Source organism: Lygodium microphyllum, chromosome 24 (assembly GCF_053477565.2).
Source record: "Lygodium microphyllum isolate KBCC chromosome 24, Lygodium_microphyllum_v1.1.10, whole genome shotgun sequence".
NCBI classification, from domain to species: domain Eukaryota; kingdom Viridiplantae; phylum Streptophyta; class Polypodiopsida; order Schizaeales; family Lygodiaceae; genus Lygodium; species Lygodium microphyllum.
The window spans coordinates 89,847,705-89,874,650 of NC_141158.1; the positions used below are offsets into that span (position 1 = coordinate 89,847,705).

A 26,946-nucleotide genomic window follows, 5' to 3' on the forward strand; every position below is an offset into this window, starting at 1 on the left:
TATGGTATAGTATCAAATCTTTCGTACGTAGTACTAGTGCAACTATGGTTGAGAGAGGAAGAGGCTAGAGAGAGAGAGAGAGAGGAAGAGAGAGAGAGAGAGACTTGGGGGAGAAATAAGAAAAAAGAAAAAAAAAATGAGAAAGAAAAAAGAAAGTTGTAGACTTAAAGGAGAGTGGCCAAAAAGTGCCCATTTTTTCGTACTAAACCATACGGATACGTACCGTATCATACCGTACGGAGACAACCTTGGAGGTAAGGACATCAAGTCCTTTTTGGCTCATATGGCCATTTCCTTGCCTTTGGCTGCCTCAAATGCATCTGTCTTATCCTCCTCCTCCTTATCTCCTACATTCTTCTTTCTCTCTTGTTCCTTCTTATAATACCTGCAATCAGGATTCTTGTGGCCCTTCTTACCACAGTGATAGCAAGTAATATCACTCTTTTCCTTTCCTTTGCTCTTGCTTGTGTTCCTCTGTCCTGCATTTGCATTTTTCTTTTCAGCCCTGCCTCTTACATTATAAGCTAAGTTGCTGCCTTCTCCACTAGGCATATGTCTAATTTATTCATTCAAGATTGAACCCCTCACCCCATCATATGAGAGATTGGGGTTATTGCTGAGAGAAACTACGAAGGTCTCCCAAGAATCAGGTAATGTCATGATCACAAAGATCGCTCTCAACTTATCATCAAAGTTCAAATTTGCATCCTTGAGCTGATTTAAAATGCCTGTAAATGCACTCAAGTGCTCAACTACAAGCTTTGACTCATCCAATCACATATTCACCAACTTGCGCATTAAATGCGCCTAATTAACAGGTGTGATGATCTCATAGATAGTTTTCAGCTTCTCCCATATTGCATAACTTGTATCTAAACCCTTAACGTCTATCAAGTTATCATCAGTGACACCCATCTTAATGTAAGCCACGGTCTTTTTGTTGACTCTGGCCCAATCTGCATCAGACATTAGTGCGGGTTTATCTTCCTGCAAAGCATCCTCACAATCCTTTAGGAACAATATGCCCTGCATATAGTCTTTCCAAAGGTCAAAACCATGACCATCAAACCGTTTGATTTCCATCAAACTCTTGATGTCCGAATTGGAAGAAGTTGCAACCATTTTATCACGAACACAAGAGTAAATGCCCCTGAACTGCAAAAGCGCAAGCTGAACAGCAAACACACGTCTGTTCTTCCTCAACCAGAAATAAATCTCTATTGTTTGTACATGAACCAGCCACCACACTCGCAAAAATGCAGAAATTTACCAAATTCTGCACAAACCCCCAAAATTTCAGGTCCAAAATTGCATAAATGTCAGCCAATCTGACCCAACTGAGCAAAATTTTATGAATACATGAAAAGCTCCAATTTTCAAGGATCCAATGTCAATAAATTTTACTCAAAGGAGCAAAATTCTAACAAATTTGGTAAAATCCCCAATTTAATTGAGGTCACCACACGCAATGTCTGCAATTTCTGACCTAAATATCGCTATCAAGCATAGACAAAGTCAAATCTAATTTTTGGGCTTGAATTTGCACAAATCTGAGATCTGGGCCTATAGTGCGCCAACCCCCTTTAAGAGAAGGAATTTCCAAAGAGATTTGAAAATAAAATAAAGATTTTTTATTTTAAGAAAATGAATGACGGGTCTGTTGACCCGCCAGGTAGATCGTGTGACGGGACTAGCAGTGTTCTGTCGCATGGCGCCCGTCAGCTGCCGCACCTCGTCAACCCCGCACTGTGCCGTGTCGACTGGTTTGCCTTGTCCTGTGCTTGGAGCCCGAAACATAACTTGTTGTGGACCAACGGACTCCTGTCTGTCACCACGCCACAAGTCACCTACTCCCTGGTCACTGCCTAGTCAGTTGCCCATTATGTTGGCCTTCACGTCAACCTGCACTCGTCGCTTGTTGGACCTGCCCATTGCAGCTATCGCTTGGTTTCTCTAGCACCTAGTCAGCTAGACCCGATTGGCCTTCTGCCTCGAGCTATTCACGAGCTTTAATCTCAAGAAGCGTGCACTCTGTGCTCTGATACTAGTTGTTGGAGCTCAGCTGGATGCAGCAAAAGTTCGAGGAGTGAGCATGAGAGTGTGACGGCTGGTGAGAGTCAAAGAGGGAGAGTCAAGTACGATTAGATTTGAGTGTACCAACAATTGTGTTGATACACAAAGAATAAAATGTATTTATACTTAGGGCATGTAAGGGTGCATTCACTTGTACAGCTAAATATTATATGTGTACTATACACAGAAGGTTAAACAGGCCTTTATCCAACAATAAGTGCTCAGTAGCACTCAATACCATCAACAGAGGCAGCAAGAGTGGCCAGCAATTCAGCATGAATTGCGTTGTTTGCTACCCCTCATCCCTAATCAATCTGCCCCATCCCCCAAGCTCCTGACACTCTTGGCATCCCCAGCAATCATTGGCAACACCTCCCCACACTTGTATTTGACATTGGGCATCAGTTGCATCTCTTGGGATCAACCATTGATTCACAATTTGTGACAATTTGCTGTCATACAGTTCAGGACAGCACTTCATTCATTGTCTAGAGGTTATTTAATCTTCCCGGGATGTCTATTTGATGCCGGATCATCTGGGATATTTTGCCAATGTATAAGAATGCTATAGGCCTGATTTGAGCACTCTTTTGCTCCTGCTTATTACTGCTATAAGCAGGGCTGAATGCTATTTTATCAAGGAAAGCATATGCCTATTGCTCCTGGTGCTTACCAACTATTCGAGGTGATGTACCGATGCTTGTGGTTCATGTTGTATGCTTGGTTATGCTCCTGGATTGCTTTTGAGCTGAGATTGGGGCTTTGAATCTTGACATTGGTTGTCATTCACTGTTATGTATGGTTATTTCATGCTCCAGTAAACACTTTGCAAGTTACTTGGGTCGAGTGCTCACAGATATATGCTACTTGGATCTTGGATGTATGGATGCCTTCCACAAGATGTTTTGAGCTTTGTTTGCTCGTTTGCCATTCAACTTTTGTTCCACTGGGAGCCACTACTTGACACTTGGATATTACATTGAGCATTTGGTTATGTGGTTGAGCTTGAGGGTCTTACAATGAGACCGTGGGACTTGGTGACATGTACATGCTCTTGTCATGCTTTATGTACGCAATTGATGCTTAGTGGGCTGATCTGACATTACTTTTAGGCCAGCACCTATCTCTATCACAATGTTGTCAGTGATGTTTGCATCTTGGTTGGATATGTACTAAGCTTTCGTTACATTACTCAGTCCGTTGTGTCTCTAGTTGGTCTCTTTTGTTACCTATGAGACCCACTCTATGCATGATGGTTATGCCTATGGGATGTATCTCAATCTAATACACTGATTCTTTGACAGTTCTCATTGCCCGTCACATATTCACACACTACTAGTTGGAGCTGTTCCTTGGCAATTGCAATTTGTCTTATATCAGTGATTGCCCCTCTTTGGCATTGATTTCTTACTGACATACCTCATCTTCAGCATACTGCAATTGCAGTTTACTGCACTGTTTATGCGAGCAGTCACCTTCATTTGACAGTTTTTTGCATTGAGTTTGTGGACAATTCATTACTTGGTCAGTACCCCTTGTTTTCAGCTTGATCTGATTGTGGTTCTAGGGCTGTTTGCAGTAATTACAGCAGCCTGCTTTGGTAATTTGTTCACTTGTTTGCCTTCATTATGGCTGGTGGCTCAATGATAGTGGATGGCACCAACTACAACTACTGGAAGGCCCAAATCTCGTAAGTTTTACTGTAGAAAATGCATGTTAGGCCTTTGAAACATAAGGGCATCAAACCCAGACTTACTGATCCACAGAATTGGGCTGAATTAGATGAGCTATGTAAGTCCGCCATCATATTGTCCCTCTCTAGGCAAGCGTTCTATAAAGTTGTCTCTGATAGGAAGTCTACATGGGAATTATGGGAAAAGATTCGCAATGTCTATGACAAACAAAGGCCCGCTTCTCAAATGTATTGGCTGATGCAACTCATGGACCTTCACATAAAGGAGGGCGCTTCTATGTCAACTCACTTAAATGAATTTCAGTCCATTATCAATCATTTGTCTTCCCAGGGGATTGAATTCAAGGGCACTCTTCTTCCCTTGTTCCTCTCAGTTACACTACCTGAATCGTGGGATACCCTTCGTACTACTATGTGTGCCAACATACCTATTGATGGGTTACATTTGCTAAATGTAGAGGATGCACTCTTGACTAAAGAAGTTAACAAAAAAAATGTCGATGCTTTCTGCACCTCTCATGTTTTGACAGTAAAGAGACAATAATGGTAAGAGCGGTAATGACCGCCATGGACGAGACTATCAACCGTCTCACTCTCAATCACAAGGACAATCTCACAATAAGTCCCGTTGTCGTGCCACTTCGCGAACACAATGTGAAAAACCTAGAGTGTATCATCATTCGGATTTCTTATTGATCTAGAGTCAATGCCATATTAGTCATTAGTGTCAGTGTCCATAGTATGAATGGTTCAAAATATAGGGATTTTTGACAATTTTAGCCTATTTTTGATATTTTGAATATTATTTCTTGTAAATATCCTAAAAATGTATTAAAAACTTCTAAAATAGAGTGACATGCAAAAAGCAAGTTGCTTTTCAACCACTTTGGGAGATCTCACGCAAAAAGAGGGGCTTCCGAATTTAGGTGGCATGCAATCACAATTTCAAACAACAAACAGCACTCCGAACGAGAAGAATAAGAAAAAGCAATTTACGAGAATTCTGACCATGCGTCTTGAAATCATTGAGCTTTGTCTTTATCTTGTGTGCCTCTTGCCTATTCGTTTTCTTCTCTTCTATCTCTTATTCTCTACTTCCTTCTCTCTGATCCTCGATGGATACGATCTTTCGACTAAAACCCCTCCGATACTGGTGCAGAATATGAACATGCTTATGCAAGTACAACATAGGTGATGCAAGCTTCTGCTTAAATAGAAACTATTCTGATGAATGCTCTACAAGCAGTAGAGAGACAGTAGAGCGTGAGATGAAGTTGTTTAATGGCAGGAATATATAATGCATATTTGCATACCTATGCTCAAAAGATAGAGTTCTTTGAGGTGGCTCGACTTGCATGAAGCCAATACTTTGTACAAGTCATTGTACATGAATTGAAAGCCCGAGTTGCTGAATTGTACATCCAAGATGCTGACTGGGTAGCTTTTAAGAAGGCACTCCGGGAAGAATTTTTCTAAAACCCAATAAAGGTCTTGCGGCTACAGAGTTATCAAGAGAATTTGAAAATCGGTTTGAGCAGTTAGATCTTGCAGAACAACAGGCTCTTGCAAGTCAAAAAAGGCTAGACTGACTGTGCCTATTTATAGGTCACTCTCTCATTCATTCCTTGCAGCTGATTCATTCAATCTGTCACCTCTTCTCTCCAACCTCTCCACTACCCTCACATCCCTTCAGGAGGACATTGCCGTTCGTGGTTCGTGCCTATCTTTATCATCTTCCTTGTGCTACGGCACCCTTGGTCCCTTGTATCACATTCACTCCATGATTTGGAACTTCATCATTCCATTCATCAGAGTTTATTCTCTCTTCTCTTCTCTTCTCCATGTTTGCCAAGTTCACTCCATGTTCCTCCCCACAAACCCTACTGTCTCACTGGTACGTCATCTTTTGACATGGTATCAGAGCTGGATCTGCTCACCTAGCAGCGAAGATCTTCCACTCCAATGAAGGCAAAGACCGATGACGAGTTCGGCATCCACTTCTTTTCTTCTTCCACTGCATCGAAATCTCGTTTTTGCAGATTTCAAGTGTTTTCAGCTTGCTGCCCACACCCCTTTCGCGGAGGACATCGCGGTCCAAGCTGGCCATTGCTGTCTACAACAGTCTGGCGCCTGTTTCCACCCTATCACACACTGTTCGCAGCTGATTTCAGCATATTGACTGCTGCTGCTGTTTTTTCCTGCGTTTTTAGTTTTTCTCTCTCCTGCAGGGTGTCCTACCTACATTCTTAGTCTTTTTTCTCTTTCCTGTAGCCTGCGTTTTTAGTTTTTCTCTCTTGCAGGTTGTCCTGCCTGCATTTTTAGTCTTTCTCTCACCTGCTGCTTGCGTTTTTAGTATTTCTCTCTCCTCACCTGCGTTTTTAGTCTTTCTCTCTCCTCACCTGCGTTTTTCTACTGGTTGCAACCTCTTATTGTTGGTCCCATCCTCCTCCCACTGGCAGCTCACTTCCAACCCTTCCATTGCCCCCCCATCCCTTGAGGCGGACATTGCGGTTCGTGCTTTACACTGCCCTCACACCCCTTGAGACGGACATTGCGGTTCGTGGTTCATGGCGGCTGACATCTTCCTTCTTCAGCAAGGCACACTGATATCCATGGCTTCTTTACCAATAGATGACCAAACTACTAGGTGCTCCTACTGAAGTATCACCGGACACACCGCTGATGCTTGCCGACTTCGACCCTTGCTCCCCACCCCCCCGGAGTATATGTGTCTTCCACCATACACTCCTTGTGTCACCTCTCCTTTCTGGGCCACAGAGATTGTTCTGCATCGGCTATCAGAGTACTATGCTCAAGGCAATAAGACGCATCCGATGCGCACTAAGTCCTTTCAAGCACATGGAGGATCAATTAACGCTATGACCTCCTGGAGATCATCACAATGCCAGTGGCAGTCTTCTCCCACCTATTTTCGGATACAAAGGCTACCACGGCCCGCAATTCTGCAGTCCGCTCCATCGAGAGACAGTGATTGTTTGATACCATCTCCTCGTCAATCTGCTCCTTCAAGAGACAATGGCTCCTCGACTCCTTCCTATTCTTCGGCTACCCAGTCTGCTCCACAGAGAGGCAGCGATTGTTGCCCATCTCTTATTCATTCTGAGCCCCACCCTTTTCCACCCTCGACTACTTAGGTTCGAGAGGCTACCTCCGGGAGCTCTTCGGCATCCCAAATACCTTCTTTGGCACGACTGGCGGTACTTCTTCGTCATCAGACATTTCAGAGTCCGTGATCCATGAGTTTTTGGATCCCCTATCTACTTCCGAGGGGGATGTTATTTCTTTACCCTCAAAGAGGGCATCTACTTCTTCAACTTCAGCGGGGGCCTCTCCACCTCCCAACTCAGAGGGGGAACCTACGCCACACGAAGCTCTTCACCCATCCTCTACTTTTTTGGAGTAGCTGTCTTCGACCAGTCATCTCTTCTACTGATACCCAGGATCTTTAGGTACCACCTAGATCGAGACCTCGGAGGTTCAGCCGCAACTTGGTGACGAGGCCTTCATATTCCTTCTAGCATGGATGCACAGAGCTAGTGGCTTCTCTCTCGAGGTTGAGTTTCAGGTTCTTCAGTTCACTCTATCTACTATTCTTTACTGCAGGTTACCTTTCAAGTGGAAATCTTGGATCTTAGGGATCCTCTACATCTTCTTCCTCCTCTTCTCTTCTTGCCTTGGTCATTTGGTTAGCATGGAGCTACCTCCCGAGATCGAGTACGGGCATATCCTTATGGTTCTCGGCACCACACAAAATCCGACATTCCTTCTATACATTGCATGTTTTCATCATCTTTGTACTAGGACGCTTGGGCAAGTGAACAATTTCCCTGCAACGGACACTGTCCAAGTGGCACCTACTGCATGAGCATTCTTCAGCATGTAGCATTGCATCTCCACCTCACTCTTCTCTTGTTCACCTTTTTGGGCTTGAGAGGGGGTGTTGAGAAACCCTTCACCCACAGTTTGCGTTTTTTGTGTTTCTGCATTTTGCATTTAGGATTTGCGTTTAGGGTTTGCAGCCCCAAAAAGGAGCGCCATCTTAGATTGACTCTGCCTATTTATAGGCCACACTGTCATTCATTCCTTACGGCTAATTCATTCGGTCCGTTACCTCTTCTCTCCAGTCTCTCCACTACCCTCACACCCCTTCAGGAGAACATTGCGGTTCGTGGTTCGTGGTTGTCTTCATTATCTTCCTTGTGCTACGGCACCCTTAGTCCCTTGTATCACATTTACTCCATGATTCGGAATTTCAACATTCCATTCATCAGAGTTTCTTCTCTCTTCTCTTCTCTTCTCTATGTTTGCCGAGTTCACCTCGTATTCCTCCCCGCAATTCCTACTGTCTCGCTGGTACGTCATCTTTTGATAGCATCTTCAATATATGCATATTTAGCAAAAGTGCAAAACACCGATGTACTTGTGGAAGAGAAACATAAGAGTGATGAAGATAATGCAAGGACATCTAAGAGAGTGACAAGAAGAAGTGTGGATCAGCCTAAAGCTGCAAATCAACCACCTCCCGAGCATGTTAGAAGAGGTTGGACAAGAACAAAAACAAGATAGCAAGCAAGAGGGCAAGCAACTTGGATATAAGCTGCAGTTTGATATTGAGTTAGCCACAGATGCCTTGGAAGATCCTATAGTGGAAGAGTCAACCATTGCATCTGTATATTTTCTTAATGCACCTGAAGAGGTTTACGAAGCTCATGTTTTTCTTGCTGCGGGGACTTAGAGGAAGATCGGTGACTTGCTAGATGCACATAATTTGCAGGATATAGTTATCGCTTCTAAGACAGTTCATGAGCTCGAGGATTTGCCTTTAGAGAATGTTAGATGTGATGCTCCACAAATGGAATATTTCAAAAGCTTTTTTATCTGATGCCTTGCCAAGAAATGTAGAGATACTTCACGATTTGAAATATTTAGATGCTTTCAAAGATAGTCTGAGTGTGTTGGACGCATTGATTATATTGGATGTGAGGCAAAAAGGTTATCAGAAGTGTCTTTCCATGCAATGGATTCTAAAACAGCAGGCATGTTGCTATGTATTTATTGATGGGTGTATTTCGAGTATGTATATGGAGGTTCCACAATCTCTAGTGTATGATACGCACCCAAGGTCTTGTGACCCTAGAGGGGGTACTAGGTGTGGCTCAAGAGTTGTACAGATGCTAAGTATTTTGATCAATGATCCAAGGGGATACCTTCTAATGTGCATGACAAGCGACAAGTTGGCGCTGGGTGTTTAATCTGGGTGGTACATGGATGGCATATACCGAAGAATGTGCAGGTTCAAAGGATATGGATGTCGTGCCGCTACGCCGACAGAGTGTAAAAAACCCTGGAGTGCATCATCATTCGGATTTCTTATTGATCTAGAGAGTCAATGCCAAATTAGTCATTAGTGTCAATGTCCATAGTATGGATGATTCAAAAATACGGGATTTTTGGACAATTTTAGCACATGTTTGATATTTTGGATATTATTTCTTGTAAATATCCTAAAAAGGTATAGAAAACATCTAGAATAGGGTGACATGCAAAAAGCAATTTGCTTTTCAACCACTTTGGGAGATCTTATGTAAAAAGAGAGGCTTCCGAAATCGTGCAACGTGCGATTGCAGTTTTCAGACAGCCAACAACACTCCGGACGGAAAAAATAAGAAAGAGCAATCTGGGAGAATTCTGACCGAGTGTCCTTGAATTTTACCCCCTTTCAGAGCCAATGGAACCATCAGATTTTAAGTTCCATCAATACATAGTGCTTTGAATCATTGAGCTTTGTCTTTATCTTGTGTACCTCCTGCCTATTCTTTTTCTTCTTTTCTATCTCCTATTCTCTACTTCCTTCTCCCTCTAATCCCCGGTGGATACGACCTTTCGACTAAAACCCCTCCGACACCATGGCCGTAAGTCCTCATCCACTTGTCATTACTATGGGAAAGCAAGGCATATTCAACCACATTGCCATAAAATGCACGAAGACAAGCGGAAAAAAAAGAGCAAGGGTAAAGTACAGGACAAAAATGATGATCGCAGCATTATCCCTAGTAAGTCCACTGTTAAGATTGAAGAGATTAATATTATGCAAACTGATTCTCATGATGATTTCATACTCGTAGCTTCCTCTCTTGATACTTCATCGTAGCTTCCTCTCTTGATACTTCACAGCTGACTAATACTTTGTCAGGGCACACTCAGTATTGGCTGATAGATTCAAGGGCTTCCTTTCATGTGACCCCTCATAGAGAGTGGTTTTACTCCTATCGCAGTTTGACTGGATCTGTCCATTTGGGTAATGACCTACCACTAAAGATAGTCGATATTGGTCATGTCCAGCTTCACGTTACATGTCTACTCTTTATGATGTAGGTCGTGTACCTACTCTCACAAAGAGCCTTATCTCTACTTACACTTTGGACGATGCAAGTTATATAGTTTCTTTTGGTGATTCCTCATGAAAGATTACCCGTGGAAATCTTATCATTGCACGTGGTGCTAAGTCCAATACTCTCTACCCCTTGCTTGTATCTAGGTTAGTTGACCATATTTTGACAATGGATGCAGTTGCTCATGTATCTCTTTGGCATCGTCACCTTGGATACATGTCCTTGAAAGGAATGAAAATGCTTACTTGTTTGCAGTATCTTCCGTCCCTTTACTATAAGAGCTTTGAGTATTGTGATCATTGTTTATATGGCATACAAATATGTAATACACATAAAAAGTCTCGTATGACACACATGGGTGAGCCATTGGCTCTTGTTCATTCGGATGTATGTGGTCCCATGTCCTCTAGTCGTTACATGACGCAAAGTATTTCACTACTTTCATTGATGACTATACACATAAGATCTGGGCATTTCCCATAAAGCAAAAATCGAATGTCTTAGCTACATTTCAACGTTGGCTTGCTTTGGTTGAGAACCAATCTAAGTACAGGCTGAAATGCCTAAGATCAGATAATGGGCGTGAGTATGTCTCTAAAGCCTTTGAGCAATTTTGTGACGAGAGAGGTATTAAGTGTCAATTGACTGCCCCGTACACCCCATCCCAAAATGGTATGACTAAGAGCATGAATAGAACAATTCAAGAGTGAGTTCGCAATATGCTTAGCCGAGCAAGCTTACCATAACATTTTTAGGCTGAGGTAGTTACTAGTGCCGTACAATTGATAAATCACTTCCCATGCACTACTTTTAACTATCAAGTTACAAAGGAGGTATGGTCTGGAAAACTCCCCTCATATCTCATTTACGTATCTTTGGTTGTGAGGCTTTCTACCATGTACCCAAGGACAAGCGCAATAAGCTAAATCCTAAGTCTAGAAAATGCATCTTTCTTGGTTATGGGGATGTAGGTGAGATGGCTATTGCCTTTGAGATCCACAGGCTCAAAAGGTTATCCGCAAGCATAATATTATTTCATGAGGAGAAAATGCATAAGCAACCTCAGCATGTCATTGAGGTACGCAAGGTGATATTTTAAGAGGAGCCTTCTGCTACTATACAACCAGCTAGACAATCTGTCGCAACAGCTGATGCCCCAATGGCCCAAGTCCCTAATGCTCCACAAAATGTACAGGCCCCACAGCCAACTTTGAGGCGGTCTACTAGAGATAGACAACAACCTGCACGGTTTGAGCCCTCTATGGATTACGTTGGTGACAGATGCTCATGAGCCTCTTACATATGATGAGGCCATGTACACACGTAATAGTCACTCTTGGGAGCGGGCCATGTAGTCAGAGTATGACTCACTGCAAAAAATCATGTGTGGGTTTTCTTGGTTCCTTGCCTAGTGGCAAGCATGCTTTGTCGTGCAAGTGGATATACAAATTGAAAAGCACCCATGGACGCCCCAAGCTGAGATACAAGGCCAAATTGGTTGCTAAGAGCTTCAAGCAAGAACATGGTGTTGACTTTGATGAAGTCTTTTCTCCTATTGTAAAGATGACTAACCTACGCTTGGTACTGGCATTGGTTACTCAGCTTGACTTGAATCTTTATCAAATGGATGTCAAGACAACTTTTCTTCATAGGGGCTTGCATGATGAGATTTACATGGAACAGCCAAAGGGCTTTGCAGAACATGGCAAGGAATACCTAGTATATAGATTGAGGAAAAGCCTTTATGGCCTTAAGCAAGCATCTAGGGAATGGTAACACAAGCTTGATGCCTTTATGTATTCACAAGGATATTCCCACAGTGATGTGGATCTGTGTTTATGCACGAAGAAGGCTTGTGATGATAACCTTATGATTTTGATCCTCTATGTGGATGATATATTGATTGCTAGGAGTGCTCATGATGAGTTGGATGCCTTAAAAGGTTAACTCAAGAAGAGCTTTGAGATGAAGGACATGGGATAGGCCTCACATATTCTTGGGATGCGCATTACGTGTGATTGCTCTAGGGGGCTCCTCTACTTGTCATAGAAGGAGTATATCCAAAAAGTCCTTGATCGGTTTCATTTGCAGTGGAAAGTTTGATGTATGCCATGATAGCCACTCATCCTAACATAGCATTTGCAATGGGAGTTATGGCACACTATATTGGGATACGCTATGTGCATCTATTATGGTGGCCAAGATATAATAGTCGTGGGATACGCTAACTCTGATAATGCAGGACATGCACACAGTAGGAAGTCCACCTCTAGCTATGTCTTCACCTTTGCCGAAAGTGTTGTTTCTTGGATGTCCAAGGTGCAAAAAAGCGCCTCCCTATCTACTACAAAGGCAGAGTATATTGCAACCACTAAGGCATATAAGGAGGCTCTTTGGTTAGGCCGTCTGATGGTGGTGGATCTTGGCATTACTTGATATGGTTCCTACACTGCATTTGGATTCTGAGTGCTATTCAGTTGGCCAAGAATCTGGTCTTCCATGCAGAGACCAAGCACATTGAGGTGCATTACCACTTTATACGAGAGGTCGTTGAGGACAAGTCCATTGAACTTATCAAGATCTCAACTAACAAAAATCCTACAAATCTGCTCACTAAAAGTCTCTTAGCAGAGCATTTTTCCCTCCTTAGGAAGTTGGTTGGATGAGATGACATCTTTCCTCATCCCAAGGTTGTCTCCATAGGTAGTACGGACTGATCCATACGGTGCGGTATGGTACGTATCCGTACGATTTAGTACGGAAAAATGGGAACTTTTCGATCACTCCTCTTTAAATCTACAACTTTCTTTTTATCTTTCTCCTTTCTTTTTTTTTCTTCTTTCTTTCTTATTTCTGCCCCAAGCCTCTCTCTCTCAAGCTTCTCACACCCTCTTTTTCTTTCAAGCCTCTCCTCTCTCTCTCTCTCTCTCTCTCTCTCTCTCTCTCTCTCTCTCTAGCCTCTTCCTCTCTCTAGTTACACTAGTACCACGTACAAAAGGTTTGATACTATACCATACTTTAGGTACCGTACCTTACATATTAGTACCATAAGGTACCAACTTAATGGATACATCTTTCCTATTCGAACTGCACTCTGGGACGAGCTAAATGCTCCTTATATTAATATGATTCTCCCATGAGATTAGGTTATTTGAGATTCAAACAATTTCTCTCAACCTTCTCTCTCTCAAGCCCACACTTCTCTTATTTGTATGATCATGCATGTATAAGTTGTAGGTAGCAATAGCACATGTTGCGCATGCAGCATTAGGTTTTGGCATGTTACCCTGAACCCTCAAGTACTCATCTTATATACTCTGATAGCATTGCTATTTAGACTTGAAATATCTATTCTATTATCTTTAGTCCAAAATAATCAAGTTATTTTTTTTCATACTAATATCGAACCGTACCTTATAAAATTTTAAGGTACCATTTAGTACCGTATTTTATCGTACCGTACTGTATTGTACCTTTCGTACTTGATAACTACCCTGGCCGAGGCTCATCCTATTGTACTTATGTACATTTGTAATGTCACTTTTTTCTTATTCTCTCCTCACTAGGGGCACATTCGCCTTTAAGTGGGAGGTTGTTGAAGGTAAAGGCGCCTGTGCCTAGCCGCCCGTATATTAGTTATAATGACAATACCCGCATACCCACACACCTCTACACTGCAGGTGGCGAACGCCCATCACTGCCACTTCATTCTTTATTCTTTCAGTGACATTTGAATAAAGGTCAAGCCGACACACTGTGACTGTTTGAGTTTCCACATCTTGTGTTTCTCTCTCTCTTGCTCTTGCTCCTTCCACCATAGCTCTTGCTTCCGCTCCGTGCTTCCACTTCAAGGCTCACTTCCTTTAAATCTAAGGCCAACTCCACTAATTGTCCAAAGATCCCAAAGTCTCCGTGCATATCCTAGACACCCAAAAATTGGGTTTTTTTATCAAATTGGCTTCCTACATGCAATTCAACACCCAAAACTCTAACATTGCATAATTTTCTCAAGATTTCTACAAGAAATTTGGGACTTTTGGTCTAGATGCTCCAACACGCATCACGAGACAGATTCCAACTGATCTTCACCAAGTGCACACATCCCAAGGCAACATTTCTATAAAATTTCTTTGATTTCTTTAAAATTTTGTGAAGAAATTAGGGCTTCGCTTGACACGCATTCCAAGGCATAAAACAAGTGGTGCAATAGTATTCAATTGCTATTATAGACACATAGGCCAAAAACTATGGGGAAATTCAATCAATTTTGGTGAGACTCAACATTAAAATTACTATAAATTGTATTTTAGGACACGCATTTTTTAGGCAAGTACGATACAGTAGTGGATTGCTGTAATTTGCAAGCTGAGTGTTGATTTGTGTGACATTGGGTATATTTGGCATATTTGTGACAATTTGGTACTTGCGTTCTAATCTCGTAGAGATTTTTGGTACTCAGAGAAGTACACTACTTCAGCTGTGAAGTATTTTGTTGTTGATTTCCGTGTATCATTGACAGTATAGCATATCAAGGGCATAATGATCAAAGCAACATCCTTGGCATCCTCACTCAAGAGAAACTTGATGGCACAAAATACCCATTGAGTTTTACGGTCCGCAACCTTCTTATGGCAAAGGACTTGTGGGAATATGTCACTAGTGATCTGCATCAACCAAGAGGTCTTGCACCTCAAACATCTCAATATAATGCTCAAGGAAAGGTTGTTGGTGCTGCTGCTGATGCTACTATCCCTCCTTCAAAGGATCGGAGGATGTGGGACTCCAAGGATACACATGAATTATCTTTGATTGCTTTATCAGTGAAAAGGGCAATTATTCCGCTTATTCGATCTTGTAGGACCTAAAAATCTGCTTGGGATATACTTCAGCAAATGTTTGCAACACACAACAAGACCAAAATATCCTATCTCTGCAGAGAGTTGGCCAATGTGAACATGGATGAGAGTAATAGCATAACAAATCACCTTACATACATACAAGATTTGAATGAGCAGCTGCTCAACATTGATAAGGTCATTCAAAATGTTGAATTGGTAAATATCACACTGAACTCTCTTCTTGAGTCATATCTTAGTCACACACCTCTTTGATGATGTCTTTGAGGAGGGGGCAGCAACCCCTTGCATTTGTGGAGTTGGAAGGCCTCTTGCTTCAAGATAAACAAACTCGGAAGAATGTTGCATTGCATTCAAGTGATGTAGCTATGCTTTCCAAGTACAAAGGCAAAGGAAGAGTCAAGCAAAATGTAAAAAATGAGTAAAAGACTGATGTTGGACAGCAATCGAATAAGGCTGTCCAAGACACAGAAAAGTCCAAGAAAAAGGGGAAATGTCATTATTGCAAGAAGCCCGGTCACTAAATTGATGAATGTAGAAAGAGATAGGCCAAAGAGAACAAGTAGGATTCCAATTTAGCTATCCATGAGACATCACCCACCAAATCTACGAATGGTCATGCTTTAACCAACTTTGTGGAGGACTATGCATTTCTCACATGCAATTTTGATTCTTCGATGGCTAATTCATCATTTAATGCTACTAAAGCACAACACACATGGTATTTTGACAGTGGAGCATCAAAGCACATCACTTCCAAGAAGTATCTCTTCACCTCTTTGCATTCAACCCCTGCTAGGAAGCATGTTACATGTGTGAATAACAACAGTTATTATATACATGGCATTGGTTCACCACACAATTACTTCTATAAATAGTTTCAATTTCATACTTCTTGGATGTCTTGTTTGTGCCAAGCTGAAACTATCCTTCCTTCTATAGGGTGGTACTAACTTGATTAAACACCAATTATAGCACACATAAAATTCACATAAATTGAAATGCACACTTAACCACTCTAATCTTGGACAATGGATAACCTATTGGCCCCAAAATTCGTACCCCTTGCTATATTTCTTTAGCTTTTATTGCAAATGGATGGAGTACAACTGAGATTCTCCGATCCCCTCCCCTAATCCAAGTGTATCTTGCTATTAAAACTAACCAACAAGCCTCCAAACCAATTCGCCCCTTGGTTTGCTCATGGATTATTAGCCTTCACCTTACTCCTCAAAAGACAAATTCAGCCCCAAATCTAAAATTGGTTGGCTAGTCTCTTGAATCTCCCTAAAATTTCTCAATAATAGACTTCCACTACGTTTTTACCACTTGCATGGGCAAGTTTTGCCAAGTGGCAGCCTTCTAATCCCATTTTTCAACATAATCAGCTTATTAAATTAATTTTTAGATTATTAATTTTAAAAATTAACTTAATAATTATTTCAGTGCCCAAAAAAATAATTCCGCAAACAAGTGACATGGCTAGCATAGCTTACAAGTGAGGCTCTCATTCGACAATTTGCCTTTGGTATCAACTAATATTTCAAGGTCTTGGGTCCCACAATGTGAAATAATTAACTTGCACCTCTAATGTGCAAGTCACTTGAGCACATTTGAATAACTTTTAATCAAACGCTAAGCAAAGCAATAAAATTTCATGTCCTCGTGATAAACCACCCCCTTGGAATCCTTGCAATCATCCTTCATTACACCATTATGTGCCAAAGCATCCATGGCCACTACTGGAAATACATGCTGGTATCATAGTCAAACAATATGTGCACCTATTGCTTAACCATGCTTATGCCTTGTACATGTGAGGTTCTAGTCACTTAAACCAATTACAATCTGCACACATGAATCATAATTACTGTTAGAACTATAAGGAATGGATCCACATGTCAAAACCCAACATTTTTCTAACCACCAAGGCATTGTATAGCAATGATGTACCACATGATAGTATACATCAACTCCAAACTACATGTAACTTATGCAATTGTACTTCTCTTGCATCACCTGCAACTATGCACTATATACCATCCATATATCCCATACCTGCCTTGCAAATGTATATTATATTTGAATGTACATTCCATGTATTCCATACATATCAATAACCTTCCAAATGTATACAGAGCCTAGGTACAAACCATATAAATCTGCATGTCAACTCACAATGACTAGTACACTCAATAGTGATCCCAATGGCAGAAATACTATCAGCATACAATACCCTAGATACATACCAAATACATCAAAGATCCACTACATAATCGCCCTATCTATCACTAGGGGAGTGGAGATGCAATCTTCCCCTTGAGCATCAAGCAATATACTAGACCTCTTATGCTTTGCTGAACCTAAAAGAGCTCGATCCAAAATCAGCTCTAACTGAAACACATCAAGGTAAAGTGCATCATTGAGAATGATCTGCCAGGTTAGCCTCCTCCATCCAATTGCATTTTTTCATAAGTGAAACAATGTTAAAACATCACCAAGAAACACATGGAAACTTTACCTCTAACTTTACTTGCCTCAAAGCCTCCGCTAGGTTATCGGAATTTCTTTCCCTTAAGCATTGCAATGCTTTATACTTTCACATTGCTGCAATTCCAACTTAACTAATGTGCAACATGGCATCCGGTTGACTAGCCCCTCATGTGTACCTAACATGCTAGGAGCACCTGATGATAAGAAAATATTTTTATTTGCATACTTTGGACCATTGCAATGTGACTGTGCAAGGGAATTTGCATACTACCAGCCATGCCGAGATACAATTTTCCATACATTGCATGCATCACTAGCTGCACTTTTCTCGTGCAAGTATTAATAGCTACATTTATACTCATGACCAGCACTATATGAAGCATTTGCATAACCAGCATTAATACCATGGGTCCCAAACGCAATGGACTGCATATATGCATTGGCAAACTTGCCACTTTGTGCCCTCGCATCACGCCAAATTACTATACATGGAATTATGCATATTACCAGCCATACCCGAATACATTGGGCCTTCTACACCATGCATTGGTTGTTGCATACCATAAGGAGTTGTGCCATACATTCTTATATGCAGTCCCTAGCCCACCATAGCATGGAAACTAGTACTACCACCAAAGTACCATGGCGGCCCCATAATTGCATATATGCCCTACTATCCAAAAAGCATTGGATTGGCTCTTTCAAGTTGGCCTTGCATATGCATCAATTGTCCCACTACCATCATTTGCTTATGCTTTCGACCCACATAGAGGCGTCATCCCTGCTTGATTTCATCTCACTATCTGAAGACATTCTTGCTATAATTGCTCAATTGAATACAATTTTAGCACTAGAGCAATGATTCTAACCTTCAATCGGGTGCCTCGGGCTCATCAATTCAAGGGATTTGATGGTATCCCAACAATAGAACCTTGAAACTAGGCTTCCTTCTTGGAATGGTGATGAAGACCTAACTAAGCACTTAATTACAACAATAAATACATTCAGAGAAATGAAAATACAAACTTTACCATACAATCTTGGACACATTGGACAGCCTATTGACCCTAAATTGGTGCCCCTTGCAGTATTTTCTTAGCTTTTATTGCAAATGGATGGAGTACAACTCAAATTCTCTCATCTCCTCACTAATCCAAGTGCCTCTTGCTATCAAAGCTAACAAGCAAGCCTCCAAACGAGTTTGCTCCACGATTGGCCTTCGCCCTACTCCTTGAAAGACAAATTCAGCCCCAAATCTGATATTGTTGGCTAGGCTCTTAAATCTCCTTTGAAATTCCTCAATTTCAACTACTCAAATCCAAGTTCTAGGACCTCAATGGCTAGAATAGACTTTTACCAACCCCCAAAAACGTTTTTTCCACTTGCATGGGCAAGTTTTGCCAAGTGACAACCTTCTAGTCCCATTTTTCAGCATTATCCAGTTATTAAATTAATTTTCATTTTAATTTTAAAAATTAGTTTAATAATTACTTTAGTGTCCAAAAAAATAATTCCGCCAACCAAAATTTAAATTGGCAGACTAATTTGTTCTCCAAGTATCCCTAAGCAGTTGTTGACCCTTAGACTAGCTCAATTAATTAATGCCTAGTCTCTAATGTCACCACTGACATTAGTGGCCAATAAATTAGTCTAGACCCAAATCTAACACCAAGTTCTACTTAGTACTTGTCATATCATACATAATTTATTACAACTTTTACCTTTGGCATCAACTAATATTTCAGGGTCTTGGATCCTACACTATGAAATAATTAAATTGCACCTCACATGTGCAAGTCACATTAGCACATTTAATTAACTTTTAATCAAATGCTAAGCAAAGCAATAAAACTTCACTTCCTTGTGACACTGGCATTACAAAGAACTTATTATCTATCTCTACTTTTAATAAGCATGGCTTTCAAGTCATCTTTGAGAATGACAAATGCATTGTCACAAACATAAAATTGGATTATACACTTAGGCTATCTAACACCCTGTATAAGAGTTTCTTTTTGTTGGATACTTATGATAGACAGTCTTGTAATGATCTAGCAAACTCTTTCACCCGCAATGCAAAATGAGGAGCTATGGCATACCTATTATAAACATATGAGTTTTGGGAGTCTAATGACCCTTCAAAGGTGTCAGATGGTAGATGCATTGCCTCTAGTAGCAACCCTATCTCCTCATGCATGTGAGGGATGTATTTTGGGCAAAATCCACAAATTTGCCTTCAAGAAGGATGTGCAGTGCATGTTGTCCAAAAAATGCAACTTATTCACTCTAATGTTTGTGGTCCCGTAAGGAAACACGCACACTTGGGGATCATCTTTACTTTCACATTTATTAATGATTGCTCTCAATATACATGGGTATATGGGCTGAAAGCAAAATCTGATGTGTTTATGCAATTTAAATATCTTGTTGCAAAGCTTGAGGTTAAACTACCTTGAAAGTGTACATACTTCACACAGATTGGGAGGCTTTTGAGACATATTTGCTTAACCATGGCATTGCGCATCAAGCCACCATTAGGATGGCACCTCAACAAAATGGTATTGCTGAAAGGAAAAATCGGTCACTTATGCAGATGACTCATTGTATGCTAAAAAGCAAGGGACTGCCTTATAAGTTTTAGCTAGAAGGCCTTCAATGTGCAAGGGGTCTTAAAATGCATATTTATTGGCTACAAATTACAATTCAAAGAGCAAGGGCTATCGCTTCTATGACCCACACATGAAGAAAGTTTTTGTCAGTTAGGAATGTCATATTTGCTGAAAATGCTACATTTTCACATTATCAATTTCAAAGGCCAGCCACCCATAATATTGGTGATATCTTTGAGGGTTTTTTGCACTTTCTTTGAAATCCTTGCCTACTATAAATGGCCAGACAAACATGATACAGCAAGTTGCTGCTATGCCACATGCTCCTGAACAACAAGTTTTTGAAAATGGTTTGCCACATGCAATGAAACATGCAGTACAACATGAAAGGGTTGTAGTAAATGCAACCAAAATAGTCCTGAGATGGCTATAACAAACTCTCCAAGAGAGTAGAAATTGCCTCAATGCACTAGAAGGGCTACTAGACATGCAGCACATGATGTAGGGGGGGCACATTTGACTAATTTTATGGAAGTAGATGATTGTGATAAGCATGTGTTTATGAGCTCACTATTGGATAATGATGAGCCTACTTCCTTGAATGAAGCTCAACCCGATATACATTGAATGAACACCATGCAAGATGAGTTAGACTCTATTGCCATTAACTCTACATGGGATCTTGTGGATTTACGACCTGGTAAGAAAGCCTTTGGTACAAAATGGGTTTTTAAGCTCATATGCAAGGTTGATGGCACTACTAACAAGTACAAAGCACAGTTGGTAGCAAAAGACTATGTGTAGAAAAAGGGCATAGACTATGAGGAAACTTTTGCTCCTACATCCCATGAGTACGGTGAGATGTATAATTGCTATGGGTGCAAATTATGGATGGAAAGTATATTAGTTGAACATTAAGACAACATTTTTGAAGGGAGATTTACACGAGGATGTTTATTTGTCACAATCTCTAAGGTTTGTGGTTAAGGAAAAAGAGCACACGGTATGCAAGTTGCATAAGGCTCTCTATGGTCTCAAACAAGCTCCTCATGCATGGTGCTCTAAAATTGATGCTTATTTGGCCAGTAAAAGGTTCAAAAATAGTCCAACTACTCCCACTCTGTACGTCAAGAATGAATGGAGGGACTTGCTAATTATCATTTTTATGTGGATGACATGCTGCTCATTGTACCAAGTTTCAACAAATTAAAATTTTGCAGATTTCAAGGCTGAATTAAAACATGCATTTGCTATGTCATATATCGGTTGCCTATACTATTATTTGGGGATTCAACTTACCCACACCTAAGAGCACACTGTTAGAGGTAAAGTCATCCCTTGGACAGGCAATCGAACACGTTAGCAGGGTACAGCAATGCCACATCAACACAGTACGGCAGAGGACACGTCAGCAAGCGCCACGTCAGCACAATACGGATGCCACGTCATCAGCTACAGTCATACTGTTTTACTGCAGTCTAAATGCAGCCGACCTGGTGCTGGGATTTCCTATTTTTTGGCTATTTATAGCCAGTTTGTGGCACACTCCAGTATTCATTAGTCAGATTCTGATCTTGAGATCTGTTGGCTGAGATAGACTGTGCTCGGGCTGACGTAGATCGAGGTCATCAAGTCGGAGACACACGTAGATATTCCCTCTGCCCTCGTGTATATTTTTGCACTCTTATACAACATACTACATTGCAGATTTTCTGCGTTTACACCTCTTTTCTCTCTCTCTCCTCTCTGTGTTCACTCTCTCTCAGTCTTTGTCCTATGCTTCCGCATCGCTGCACTCTGCATGGTATCAGAGCGGTGAAGATGGACCGACTGAGAGCTGAGCCTATCTAAAGAGGAGATTTCGGCACGACACAAAGCTGCATTTTCAGGATTCAAGGGTGAGCGGGGGGGCTGCACATTGGATCAAGGCTAAAGCGAGCGTGGGTGTGCGGGAAAGGAGTCCAATCGGTGAATTTGCTGTGTTTTAGGTCTTCCATTGCAGATTTTACATTTTCATTGCCTCCAGCGGGTGAAGAAGATACGGGCAGAGATGAAAACAGCCTTACCAAGCTGCATTTACACAGTCAGAGAGGGCTGCTTTTGCGTTTGTGCAGGCATTGCACGTGAACATGTCTACAGAGGCTGATTTGGAGTTCCATGCAATCATGGACAAGAAGATGCCTATCCTACCGGCTCTTCCATTGGATCGGAAGCTTGATGGTGACAATTACCGCATCTAGCAGGTGATGATGTTGGCCATTCTGGAGTCTTATGATTTGGAGGAGCTTGTGTTGGAGATCATCCGGCCCTCGGTGCTAGATGAGTCCAAACTCTCTTCCAGTACTCGTGCGGAGTTGACCAAGGCCCAATCTCATTGGGACAAACTGAAAGCCAGGATTCGTTCTTTTCTTTTTCTGTCTTGCACTACAGCCGTGATAGCTCACATCGCGAGCACTTGTCGATGGCTTGAGAGATATGGTTAGAGCTCGACCAAATGTACAATCGGATGACCCTAATGAAGAGGGTTTCTTTGGAGGTGCAGATGCGGACCTTGTCCATGAATAAATCTTCTTCGCTTCGGGAACACATCAACAAGCTTCGACAGCTTTAGATGCAAGTTCAAAATGCGAGGAAGCCTATTTCCTCCGAAGACATGGCGATCACTTTACTGTCCCAATTGCCACCACGATTCGGGAGTCTACTACAGGCTATTGTTTTACCTTGGGCACAGGTGTTATCTCTTGGAGTAGCAAAAAGCAGCCCACAATAGCCCTTTCTTCTACTAAGGCAGAGTATCGGGCTGCGTCTTCCACCACGTGTGAGGTTGTATGGCTTCGGAGATTATTCGAGGAGCTTGGCTGCCCCCCAAACTCGTCCTACTCTTTTGCGGTGAGACAATGAGAGTTGCATTGCCTTGGTACGGAATCCTATATTCCATGCCCGAACAAAGCACATTGAGATCCAGTATCACTTCATTCGAGAGAAGCTTCTGGATGGGACCATTGATGTGGAGTACTGCAAGACGAAGGATAATCTTGTAGATTTGTTTACGAAGGCGCTTCCCCGACCTCTTCTTCGGCAGCATTCTAGATCCCTCAGTTTGATGCATCATCCAGGATCTGAGAGGGGATGTTAGAGGTAGAGTCATCCCCTGGGCAAGCAGTTGGACACATCAGTAGGGTACGGTAGTGCCACATCAGCACAGTACGGCAAAGGACACATCAGCAAGTGCCACGTCAGCACAATACGGGCACCACGTCATCAGCTGCAGTCAAACAGGTTTACTTCAGTCGGCTGCATTTAATGCAGCCGACCTGGTGCTGGGGATTTCCTATTTTTTAGCTATTTATAGCCAATTTGTAACACACTCCAGTATTCAATATTCAGATTCTGATCTTGAGATCTGTTGGCTGAGACAGACTGTGCTCAGACTGACAAAGATCGAGGTCATCAAGTCGGAGACACACATAGATATTTCCTCTGCCCCTATGTATATTTATGCACTCTTTTACAGCATACTACACTGCAGATTTTCTGCGTTTACACTGTCTCCTTTTCTCTCTCTCTCCACTCTGCGTTCACTCTCTCTCAGTCTTTGTCCTACACTTCCGCATTGCTGCACTCTGACACACGCCTAGGATGTTTAAAGTTGTTTAAGCATGATAGTAAAGAGGTGTCTAACGTTGCAATTTAGAGCCAAGCTGTTGGCTATCTTATTTACCTTTGCAACACATACCCTAACATTCAATATGCAATATCTCAAGTGAGTAAGTATATACACAGCCCACAAACCATACATTGGCAAGTTGTTGAGTGGATCTTCAGATACTTGCAAGGTATTCAATCACATGCATCATTATTTCCCAAGGAGGGAGACCTTTAGTTACAGGCCTACAGTGATTCAAATTGGACTGGTGATGCAAGCACTAGGCAGTCTACTAATGGACATTGTTTCTATATGGGCCACTCATGCATTTCATGTCTAAGCAAGAAACAACCTACAAGGGCTACCTTGTCTTGGCTAGGCCTACATGTGAGTGCAACAAAAACAAAATGCAAACATAGAGAGAAGAGAAAGAGAGAGACAAGTCAAAGCAAGAGAAAGAAGAAACAATTTGATCTAAAACTAATACAATGTTGCTACAATCAGCCCCTGCATACTACAAGGCTACATCAAATTGAGGCAAGATAGAATGACAATGCACCCAAAGAGAGGTAAGTGAAGGTGATGAACACTAGCTCAGGAGGCACAAGATCAGTCAGCCTATTTTATAGCCAAAGATGCTAAAATTGGCCAACTATTGCCATGAGTGACTGACTTGCTACCAAAAATGAGGTAAAAAGTAGTCTGACCTGGCTGCCCAGCTGCCACATGGTTTGGATCAGATGTGCCTCATAAATAGGTGGAAAATGAAGATAAACAGGCTGGAGATGCATGCGATGACTGCACATACTAAATACACACACAAGACAAATATTAGAGCTCCTCCATCTCCATTAGACTCTAATAGAGCTCATAACTAGGAGATGTCAGCATGCATACACCAAATGCTAACACCTCCTCTCAGATCCTAGGAGTGTCTACAAGCCAAGGAGATGCATGATAAAACATAGAAGATTTCAGACGAGACTTCATGAAGATACAACCTGCATTGTCCGTTGTGGAACAAAAGTCCACCTCTAGCTCAATATCCGAAATATGCTCTTGAACATAATGCTACTAAACCTTGATGTGCCTCACACAAGAATGAAACACAAGTTCTTCCCAAGAGCCAGAGCGCTTTGATTGTCAACTTGAAGAAGATCAAGTCCCACTTGTGGAAAACCAATCTCTATAAGCATGCGGCAAAGCCACACAACCTCCTAGCTATAGAGCACAAAGCTCAATACTAAACCTCTATCAAAGAAAGAGAAAAGGTAGGCTACTTCGAAATGGTAGGTTGCTTCTTACTACTCCATGACATAGCACTGGATCTCAAAGAGCATATTCAATAGTAGACTTGGGATGTCGCTAGTACCAACCTAATCTGAATAACTCCATATTGGAGTGGCTTCCTCTTGATACAAAATCTTGTAAGAAAGGGTCCCTTCTAGACACGTGTATGGATGAGCCATATAAGACCCGACCAAGCATAGGTTCTACTAAGGGTGTATCACCTACACACGATAGTTTGGACTCAAGGTCCATGGGGCATAAAATCTATTTGCATGAAGACATGCCAAACTCCAAAGGGAACTTGGAGATATACCAACGCTATAGAATAAAGATACTTTGCGATAACTAAAGATACTTTGCGATAACTAGCAAACCTCAAGACTGAGCAAGACATGGAGAAGGCCAATATATGTTTCTCATAAACACATTGCAATGCATGGGTGCTGCAAGATAGTTTCGACTCAAGGTCCATGGGGCATGAAAGCAGTCTCATGAAGACATACTAAGCTCCAAAAGTAACTCACGGACATACTGATGCTGTGAAATAAAGATGCCTTCAGATAGCCCGTGAACCTCGAGACTGCTGAAGAATTGGAGAAGGCAAGATCTGTTTCTCGTAAACACGGTGCAATGCATGGGTGATGCAAGGACAAATGCAATTTCGATTTTCCACTTAAAGCGTCTTTCTTCACGGGAGAGGGTATAAGATGCGCGCGCGCTTGCACGCGCACGCACACAGACCCACGCACACTTTTTTTTCGGGTAATATCCAGTGCAGTATATTTATGTGCTCACAAATTTACACCCACACACACACACACACACACACACTCTCTCTCTCTCTCTCTCTCTCTCTCTCTCTCGCTGTTCACGTAAACAGAAACAGCAACAGCAACACAAAAACAGGACCCTATCCATGTGAGGGAGGAGCGTATATGGATAAGAAACAGCTTAAAATGGCAACCTTCGTACACTTTCCAATGCAGTTATGGCAGACCGAACTGCTGACACTTGGATTCAGACGTGATGCGCATTCATAGACAATCAATTTCTGATCAAACCAACGCAAGAGAAGACTGACAACCTGTTCTTCTCCTTCTTTTCAAAAGACCAGTTAAGCGCGCGAGCGAGTGACACAGAGAGAGAGAGAGAGAGAGAGGGGGGATGTTGTTCGTACCTTGGGGGGGGGGGGGAAGGCGCTCCCCAGGAGTCAATCCATCAATCAAAAGAACTTGTGTAAGTCCACCATGCAAAGCCCCTTCTTTTAATTGGTGAATGTTCTGTCCTTCGCTTAAATATATCAACACTCATAAGAGTCGTGTCACATGCTAGTGTTTTGTGAGGACTTCAAGTTTTCACTGCCACATGCAAGTCCAAATTGCAAAGAAAGAGAATGCAAAAAGGATGAGAGAGAACACATTAAGGAGGAGAAAGAGGAGGTCTTGTCAACAAATCTCCAATTAGCAACCCTTTTGTACTCTTGCAAGTTCGTGGAGTACTCTCATTTTAGGAGGGCATTCCATTGACTCTCAAAGTGCTTGCACGCAAGTTCCAGTAGTTAGAGTGTGCTAGCCACATATGCTATAACACCTACTCTATGGACTTGTGCAAATAGAATATAGCTACATGTGTCCTAGTTGTAACAAACAAGAGCGCACTACTGCTGGTGTTTCTTGTTTCATCTTCCATTAAAGGTTGTGTCCACAAAGGTCTTCGTGGTTGAGTATTGGAGTGCTTGTTTGCTTGTTGGCATTCCCTGTTAAGGTATGTGTTATTACAATGATATAGTGATAAGGTGATTCTTCTTTGAAAATTTACCCCTAGGTATTTCAAGTACATCACTTATAGACTTGATGAGTTAAGCAATAATTAA

At 41.8% G+C, this 26,946-nt stretch overlaps 1 protein-coding gene across 2 annotated transcripts in view; it reads right to left on the reverse strand.

Annotated features, from left to right (window-relative positions):
- The window catches only part of LOC148015344 (transcriptional activator TAF-1-like), a 68,424-nt gene extending 42,248 nt beyond the window's left edge, over positions 1-26,176 (reverse strand). Inside the window, exon 1 of one of the 2 annotated variants that reach the window (XM_087665928.1) lies at positions 24,785-24,805. In XM_087665928.1, coding sequence (XP_087522054.1) covers positions 24,785-24,790 — 6 coding nt within the window. In that variant the 5' untranslated portion in view covers positions 24,791-24,805. Of the gene's footprint in view, positions 1-24,784; positions 24,806-26,157 lie in introns of those variants that run through there. The other variant, XM_087665931.1, reaches the window with a different exon arrangement.
- Between the last annotated feature and the right edge of the window lie 770 nt (positions 26,177-26,946).